The sequence below is a fragment of the Marmota flaviventris genome, chromosome 3, assembly GCF_047511675.1.
Source record: "Marmota flaviventris isolate mMarFla1 chromosome 3, mMarFla1.hap1, whole genome shotgun sequence".
Classification (NCBI taxonomy): Eukaryota; Metazoa; Chordata; class Mammalia; order Rodentia; family Sciuridae; genus Marmota; species Marmota flaviventris.
Genome location: NC_092500.1, coordinates 109,049,430 through 109,058,741, shown reverse-complemented (window position 1 = coordinate 109,058,741; position 9,312 = coordinate 109,049,430). Strand labels below are relative to the sequence as shown.

General features: G+C 46.3%; 1 protein-coding gene across 1 annotated transcript; it reads right to left on the bottom strand.

The window, feature by feature from the left end:
* Nucleotides 1-1,254: 1,254 nt before the first annotated feature.
* Dusp26 (dual specificity phosphatase 26) lies at nucleotides 1,255-8,317 on the bottom strand. Its single transcript, XM_027939369.2, has 4 exons — nucleotides 7,890-8,317; nucleotides 5,550-5,845; nucleotides 3,750-3,964; nucleotides 1,255-2,100 (listed from the first exon to the last, which is right to left on the bottom strand). Exons 2-4 carry the CDS (start codon nucleotides 5,768-5,770, stop codon nucleotides 1,901-1,903), a joined length of 636 nt encoding a protein of 211 aa, XP_027795170.1. The 5' UTR covers nucleotides 5,771-5,845; nucleotides 7,890-8,317; the 3' UTR covers nucleotides 1,255-1,900.
* Nucleotides 8,318-9,312: the final 995 nt, after the last annotated feature.

The window sequence follows — 9,312 nt, the reverse complement described above, 5'->3', positions numbered from 1 at the left end:
AATATTACCGAGAGGGGATAGTAGAGGATAGGAAAGGCAGCAGAATACAACAGACACCAGTATGGCAGTATGTAAAAACGTGGATGTGTAACTGATGTGAATCTGCAATATGTATACGGGGTAAAAATGGGAGTTCATAATCTGCTTGAATCAAATGTATGAAATATGATATGTCAAGAGCTTTGTAATGTTTTGAACAACTAATAATAATAATAAATCAATATTACCTAATGAAGTCCTCATTCTATCTCTTAGATAAATATGTCTCTTAACAGTGATGGAATTTTGACATTCCAACTAACAGAGCTTGCTTGCCTTCATCTTATAGGTCTTAGCCTGGAGCACTGAGACCTACAAATTCTGAGAGATTGGAGTTCTGGTTCCTACAGGAATCCCAGTATGGGCAAGGCTGGTGAGGAAACTGGAAATACGATAAACATAGACTACTAGAAGCAATCAGACCTGCTAGGCCCAAAGTAGTAAGACAGAAGCCAACCATGAGAGCTGGCTTCAAACCATGAGAAGGGCCATCAGAAGAGATGAATTAAAAGAAAAAATACTCATCAAAACTGATTGACTATAATTGGATTTATATCTTTTTTTTTGGGGGGGGGGGGTTGGGCATATAACCCAAGGTCTTGTATGTATGTACTAGGCAAATGCTCTACCACTAAGTTATACTCCCAGCTCCAAGTCTAATTTTTGATTAACTTTACTAATAGGATTGTGTTGCATTCCTCTGAAGCAAGCCTGTAAAGATCAGAAGAGAAAGCAATTACATCACCTCTCCCTCGCCCCCTCAATACCTTGGCACCAGACAAAATACAAACCCCTAAATGTATATTTACAGTTGGGATGGGTTTCTCATCAGAATGTTATCTGATCAGAATGGGGAGCTTATATGGAAATCAGGCTGATTTAAAAAAAATAAACATATTTCTTATGCATTTGAGCATATGAACAGGGACCTATTTTAAGATTAGAAGATGGAGGAAGTGTTTTCTAGGCAACAAGAAGTGGTTGCAGAGCTGAGGTTTTTGGTCCTCTGCTGCCTCTTAGTGGAATCTCTGGAAATAACAGTTCAAGATTTTCCAGGGTTTCGCAAGAACTGGTGGAGGTTTTCAAGGTGGTGGAAGCTGATCACCAAAAGGAGGGGGTCAGGAACTGCTGCTATCCCCAGCAAGGCTAGGATCCCCAAGAGAGAGAAATAGAACTCTTTCAAATTGTCAATGACACCAAGAAGCTCTCTTCTTTTCCATCATCTTTATTTTTCCTTCAGACACCTGAATCCAATAAGTGAATGACCAGCTAGTCATGCACCTCTGTAATACTCTTGATCACAAGCAGCTCTCATAAGCACCATGCCAACCCTCACACACCTACTCTTCCTGTGATTGGAGTAACAAGTCTGTGTGTGTTTCTCCCTCTGGTTTCACAGCTTCTCACACCATCCCTTCACCGTCTGTCACAATTCTATACCATCACATCTGTGCTTGGTGCATCTCTAACTCCCTGCTCAGACACAGGACAGAGAGGGCCCTTTCATTCTGGTAAGTGAGAGAGGGGAACACTTGAGCACAAAGAGGGGAGGGGACTGTGAATCACTGGGAGCACCTTAGCTGGAATCCAGCAGTGCCTGAATCAGATCCTAGGATCATCTTTCACCTGCAGTCTACCTGCTTCCTTCCCTGGTCAAAAGTCCCTGGGTGCCACCAACCTCGCTTCCAAACCTTACTTCCTATCCCCTCCCTCAAAGGCTCCACCCCTGAGCATTCACTCTCCTGTCACTAGGAGAGAATGGGCTACTTGAGTTATCTGTTACCTGCCACCTGGGCTTCCTTCCTCCAGCTGGGAGCCAGGGACCTACCCAGGGACCTGACCTGACTTCTTCCCCCTCCTCTCATGCCTCTAGACCCTGCCGCAGCCTGCGGTCCAGGGCCAGGAGCTGCCTCAAGAAGCCCCGGTTGGGGATGATGCCTCGGTGGTCCTTGACTTTCTTGATGGCCTCCACAAGGGTGAAGTGGTGGTACAGCATGAGGTAGGCCAGCACCAGGGTGGCAGATCGGCTCACTCCCACAGCACAGTGCACCAGAATCTTCCCTGCAAAGAGAGACACAAAGAGATAGCTGGAGACTGTGGTCGCTTGGAGGAAGCCAGGGAGAGTATGACAAGGACAGGTGAATAGGAAGACAGATAAGTAGAGGTGCATGGAGAAAGAAATGAGTGGTGCAGATGAGTGGTGTTAAGCATGAAGATCCTGGTAGGCAGAATCACAGTCTCTGGGTCAGGAGTCCCCTATGTTTCTCCTTTTCTAGCAATAAACCTTCTTATTCCTTTCTTTTTTCCCCTCCTCTGGGTACTGAGGACTGAACTCAGGGGCACTCAACCATTAACCCACTTCCCCAGCCCTATTTTGTATTTTATTTAGAGACAGGGTCTCACTGAGTAGCTTAGCACCTTGCTTTTGCTGAGACTGGGTTTGAACTCACGATCCTCCTGCCTCAGCCTCCTGAGCCACTGGGATTACAGGCATGTACCACCACGCCTGGCTTATTCCTTTTTCTTAAAAAAATAAAAATAAAAGAATGAAGATACTGGGCTGGGGGTATATCATGCTAAGCATGAGCAAGGTCGTGGGTCCAATCCCTAGCACTGCAATGAATAAAATACAAAAATAAACCAAGACATGCAGATCCTCAACAAAGGGGAAGAAACCTCTGCAGAAATGGATGGAGAGGTCATGCAGCACCTCAGTGTCCATAAAACTGAAAAGGGTGCAAAGGTAGACTCATCATTAATGAGAAACCAAGCTTAGCACAGGGTAGGGACTCCATTGATATTTGCTGAATGGATCAACAGGAAACACCCTTGTGTCAAGCCCTGTTCAGTCTCTCTACCCTTTGTGTTTTTTGAGACTGGGTCTTGCTATATTGCCCAGGCTGGCCTCAAATGCCTGGCTCCAAAATCCTCCTGTCTCAGTAGCAGGGACGGCAGTCATGTGCATTGCATCTGGTTCCCTTATCCTTTTATCTTGCTATTTCTCTTAATCATTGAATATATTTATATTTTCATACATAGTCCTTCTTTAATATTTAAGGTGGATTGGTCCTAGGATTCCACAAAGATACCAAAAATCAGTAGATGCTAAAGTCCCCTATATAAAACGGGGTTTAGTATTTTTATATAACCTATGTTTGTCTTCTTATATACTTTAAATCATCTCTAGATTATCTAAATACCTAATATAATATAATATAAATGCTATGTAAATAATTACTATACTGTAGTGTTTAAGAAATGAAGGCAAGAAATAAAAAAATCTGTACATGTTCATTAGTTTTTTCTTTCAAGTATTTTTAATATGTAGTTGATTGAATCCATGGATTCAGAACCTATTAATTCAAAGGACCTACTCTGTTTTTTTTTTTTCTGACTGCTAAAGCATTTTTACCATGCTGAAGGTAAAAATAATTAGAAAGCATAGAAATATGTAAAACCCCCCAATTTAAAAAATTATAGCACCCAGATTCTCACCACCCAGGTGCAACTTGCCACTCAATGCTGGATGATTTGCTTTGTGTTGTTTTGAGAAGAAAAAAAAAATACTTGAGAGAATGGTTTTCTTTCCTTAACATTATATCCAGAGCATTTTATCATGTGGCTAAAATCTCTCTCCATACTTGAACGCTTGGGCTTCTCCTAAGCTCCATGTTCATTGATCTTTCCTCCTTTTTGCTTTCCCTTCCTACCTCCTGGCTGGCTCAGTGCACGGTGGATGAAGTCAGCAGCCGTCTGGAAGTGGATGCTCATGTCAAAGGCTGGCGAGTCATGGGCCTCGACACCCAGGTAGCGGATGCCCAGTCCCTCATAGGCCTCAGGTGTACCTCGCCATCTGCTGTGTGAGGCATTGAGGACGTGGGTGATGCCCAGGCGACGAAGTTCGCGGCGGTTGTTGGCCATGTCTCTGTGTTGAACAGAAATTAGAGGGAGAGTAGAGAAGCCAGGGTGTCAGGGCCATTTCTTGCCTAGGTACTATCATGGGCTCCAGGCCTCTACTTTACTTACTAATGCCCCAGAAGGGAGGAAGACGGGCAATGACTTAAAGTCTTGTCCTGTGAGCAATGGTTGAGAGAACTGAGGGTGACTGGAGAAGACTAAGGAGGAGGGGTGAAAATGGCCATAATAAAATATTGAAGGGGTGCTCTGAGGAAGTGGGATTTTCCTTGATTTGCAGGGCCCTAAAGGGTAGAAATAAGATCAAAGGATTAAGGCTATAGGGCCACAGATTTCACTTTCAGGCTACTAACAGGACATACTAACAGTGGAATCTAACTGAAGAAAGGTTGGAGTATCTCAGGAGCGAGCCATTTCCCATCACTGGGGTGTTCAAGCAGGAAAAGGAGACCACTGAGTATTGCAGAGAGGATATTAGATGTTGTATATCCATTAATATTCCATGGATATTGCAGAGAGGATCTGAGCATCAAGCGGGTTGTTAGATGTGCTCATATTTAAAATACCTACTGGGGGTGTAGCTCGGTGATACAACTCAAACTCAGCATGCACAAGGCTCTGGGTTCAATCCCAGCACCAAAAAAGTAAAAAATAAGAAAAAAAAATGTTTAATGTCCCTGCTAATCTTGACATTACATGGGACATTAAACATGGTTCTGATACTTCTTCCCATATCCAACCTTCCAATTACTTTATACTGTCACTGATACCCAGAATCCTCTTCTGTTTTCCCTGTTATGCCATGGCTCACATTTTCCCGGTTTTATAATTTCACTTTCAAGTTTGCATCAAGACCATCCCCTTTAGCTGAGTGGCAGACACCTCTCAGGAAAAATGGTCATATGTCAGGGCAAGTGCTTTTCCAGTGCAAATTCCTTAAGTGGAAATTTGAAAGAACCTTTAAGTCCTGGCTCATGAGACTCATGTGATGTTTGGCCAGTTACAACTTCCCTGAGCATCAGTTTCCTCCTTATCACCTACCTCTCAAGGCTGTTGTGAAGATTAAGAGTGAAAATACATGTGAAAAAAAATCCTTGCATACCATAGAGCCCCTGAGGAAGAGAAGAATTTGCTCTTTCTTTGATGTTCCTCTTTCCACAGCCTCCAACTTACAGACTCTGCAGACACTTTAGCTTTGATCTCGAGATGAACCCCTTGGGCTTACTACCTACTGTTCCTGGTTCCCAGTGACTGTCTTTATCCAGGGTCATAGCACAACAGATGGAAGGTCAGAGAAGTCATCTACTGTGCTTGGTACGCAGCACTGGCACTCAATACTAAGTGTTTGCTAAATGAATAACGTTACTATTTGAACAAGAGTTTTTCAATCCTGAGTTGGGCATTTTGATAATCCTATCTAAACTCTCCCAAACCCTCCAGCCTTTATTTTCTGTGTTCCCCCCTCCCTTCAATCCTTAATCTGGAACCAACAACACAACTCAGTGTCTGTCTGCCACCCTCTTTTCTCCTTACACACACACACACACACGCACACACACACATCCAGCCATGATCCCTGTTTACCCCGTACATACTGGTCTCCAAGGTAGAGGCCTGGCCAGACCTCGTCGGCATGGTTACAGGCTGTCTTGCCTGTGTAGAGGAGCCTTTCCAACTCAAAGACGTTGAGGAAGGGATGTTGAACAGTTGGCATCTCCTCCAGGCTCCCTCTAGTGCGAACAGGAGACCTTGAACTACTCCGGGAAAATCGGGCCATAAAAGTCATGGAGGCCCAGAGCCAGTTACCAGGGCACATCTTAGAGGCAGCAGGAACTGTGGCAGCTGCACGATGGCTGTGGTGATGATGGGGCTGGTCACCAGGTAGCTGTTGCTGAAAGAGGAAGGTGTGAGACACACTTGAGTGAGTCCAGAGCAGCTGTTTTCCTTCCTGCTAATTGGGCTGGGTCAGGCCCTGGGGAGAGGATCCTCAAGGAAGAGAAGGTAAGGCCAGCCCTGGTAGGGCCATCAGGATTGCCTTTTTCTTCAAGCCGCAGAAGCTCCTTTCACTGAGCTCTTTGGCTCTGCCACACAAGGAGGTGGGAGAGTCACATGTCCTTGTTTACGGGAAGAGGGAGCTGCCCAGCTGCTGGGTTTCTGCTCTACCACCCCACCCTCATTGCCAGTACACACACACACACACACACACACACACACACACACACACACACTTGGCGTTTCAGTGCTTGTACCCACTGCTGGGGCTCTTGCCAGCCTGAATCTGGGCCTCATCTGCCTAAGGCTATAGGCAGAGAGTCTAGGGAGCTGAGATGCAGATGGGGGTGGCTTTGGACCCTTCCAGAGAAAATTATCAGAAAGACAAGGCAGCTGGGGCCATGGCATATGCCAGGCCTGTTTCCTTGGTTCCAGAGAGATGAAGTGCCTTAACCCATTCCTTCCCTGCACAGCCTCAAAGATATGCCTGTTAATAGGAAATATCTGTGGGGAGGGACTGGGTTAGTGAAGAACAGCAATAAAGAGGGAGAGTAAGTTTGGGAAAATACTTGCTCAGTGTAAGAGCTAACAGAAGGACTCAATCTATATGCATAACAGATAAACCACGCTCAAACCTCACCTTGAAGGTGAGAATTCTGAGTCAAAGCAGGCATTCTGAGTTAAATACACGAATAATGTTGTGTCTGTGTGTTTGGAGGGGGAGAGGTGGAGGCCTGAGGCCTGTAGAGGGAGAAGAAAAGGGAAAATGAGGATTCTGCAGGTCCTGGGACTCAGATACTCTTCAGTGCTGTTAGAATCAACTGATCCTACACAGTGTGCATGGGGGCCTCCAACCAGGAGGTTAGCAGATGTGTTTCAGAATACCTGTTGGCAGCTGGCGTTTGTGAAACTAGAGTCATGCCTTGAGTTTTACAGCTGGGAAGGGTCAGCCTTTGAGGCTTGCCCTGGAACCTTTAGGCAGACAGGTACATGGGCGCCTATCCCTCCTCTTCCTGTCACACTTATGTTCCCCAGTATTTGGAATGATAGATTGACTTGCAGTCCTCCTCCCATTTCCTTTCCTGACTTCTGCCCAAGGGACTAAAACCTACTGTCCATCAGTGAGAGGCCATCTTTATCCATGGCCACACTGTGTCTCATCCCACAGTGGCAGCCAGGGCCCATCTCTCCCTTTCTCCAGGGCCAGTAGAGGCCAAGTACTCACAGGACATCAGAAACAGGGGTTTCAAGATCCCAGCTCAGGAGGAATAATTGGCTATTAAGGTATTTAGATACAGACATTTTTTTTTTTTTTTCCAATGGCTGGGTCAGAAACAGCATAGAAATAAAACAGTACTGCCTCAACACCACCACCGCTATCATGATCATCACCACCACCATCATCATTACCACCATCACCACCTATCTTTTCTCTTCAGGCCTAAAGACCCTATAACTGTTTAGAAATGCCCAAACAACCTTTTTTCTCCTAATAGATTCTGCTTCTGCTGCCTATGTCATGATGACAGGTAAGAGGAGGCAGGGAAGGCGACCAGACGTAGGAAACAGCTCTCTCTGGGACTCTCCTCTTGGGAAGGAGGGTGGTGAGGAAACCCCTTTCTGTCCCGGGATACACCCCTGGGCATTCTCCAATCCCATCAGCCGGTTCTGAGAGGCCCCGGGGCAGTTCCCCCCACCCCTTCCTCTGTCTGCTGTCTCGGTGGTAACAGGTTCATGGTTGTCGCCTCAGCCCTTTGCCAACCCAGACATCCTGGCGCTGGGGGGAGGGAGGGAGCCCAGGACAGCACAGCTCGCTCTGATGCGGGGAGGGGGTGGGGAATGCCCCCTTCCCTGTGTCCCTTTCTCCCCATAGCCCGGGGTGTCCTCCTCTCCCCAGCCCGCTAGCCAGAAGGGAAGGCGACGCCCCGCCGCAGCCCCTGTACCTCTCCGCGCGAGCTGTGCGGGGTCTCAGTTCCCGAGGCCGATCGCAGGCTCAGGCAGCTCCTCGGCCATGATTCTCCCGCCGCCGCCGCTGCCGCTGTCGCTGTCGCCGCCGCCGCCGCCCCGGCTGCTGCCGCTGGCTGCCAGAGCTGGCTGACGGATTAGAATCTATTTTTAAGCCATGACACGCACGTCGAAGTGGGGTTCATATCAGAGTGTGCGTTGGTGACACACAGGGACACGGTCTCACACTCAGTGGTCCGAGCCGCCGCGCAGTGTGGGCTCACCTGCACCCGCCACGATCCCGCCCCCGTTAACAGACCAGACACAGACCCACGCAGCCAGACCTGCACCGCCTCTCCTCGCGCACACGCTTGAGTGTTATTGTAACGGGCCAATTACAAAGCATGATGTCTAAAGATCACTCCCAGGCAGTGTCTTAAACACGGATGCTCCTCCCAGATAGAATTAAGTAATTACACAGGCATTCTGTATACTCCTTTGTACATTTCCTCATTCTCAAAAAAAAAAAAAAAAAAAAAAAAAAAAAAAAAAAAAAAAGAACAGTGGTCCGTATTAGCATTATTCAGATTTGACCATAGGCCATGTACTTCACATATTCGCATCACCAATCTATGAGATGGGTATTAGTGTCTTTATTTTAAAGCGAAGGAGTTGGAGGCACAGACAGGCTAAGTAATTTGCCCAGATCATACAGCTGATTTTTGGAAGAGCTTATCTTCAAACAGTGGCACTTTGAAGTTCATGCCCCTATCTGCTCTACACCAGTGCATCACAAGATAGAGAATGCACCCTAGGTTTCCTTCAGAAAGACTCTGCTCAGTTCATAGTGAACTCTGCTTTCCTCAGATTCCTGAGGAAATCTGAAGAAAATCTCTCTTTTCTTTTGTAGTCCTTTTTAGTGAAAATTCACTTCCTGTGCGATTCAGATTCGGTTGTCAGCACCTTGTAAGCACCAAGATAGGCAGCAGCTGGAGGGCTAGAATTGCATGTTTTCTTCAGGGCCCACCTCAATTGCATGATGGGAGACAATAAATGTTACAGATAATGCTGTTGAGAACTAGTCAGAAAATTGTCTCCTGGAAGAAAGGCAGGAAGTACATTAGCTCAGACTGGGACTGAAGATGGTCTCCACTATAGATGAAATCAGGAATTGAATCTACATGTCCAGCAGTAGATCAGGCTCTGATTTCCAGGCAGAGAAAGTACTGGCCAAAGCAACACAATCCCCTGGTTAGTTCTGTGAGAAAGGGGAGGTACCTTCACAGATTACCACCTATGATTAATTTATCTCTTAACATTTTCTTCTCCAGAGAAAGCAAACTTTCACTTTTCCTTGTGCCTTCTTAGTATGGCATTTGACAAGAAGAAATGAAATCCTCAGTATTTGCAACAGAGTCTTGA

Coding starts and splice junctions, on each gene's coding strand:
- Dusp26 (XM_027939369.2), bottom strand. CDS start 5,770: ATGTGCCCTGGTAACTGGCTCTGGGCCTCCATGACTTTTATGGCCCGA. Junction 3,965..5,549: donor GGCCTCTACCTTGGAGACCA/GTATGTACGGGG, acceptor TGTTCAACACAG/AGACATGGCCAACAACCGCC. Junction 2,101..3,749: donor TGCACTGAGCCAGCCAGGAG/GTAGGAAGGGAA, acceptor CTCTCTTTGCAG/GGAAGATTCTGGTGCACTGT.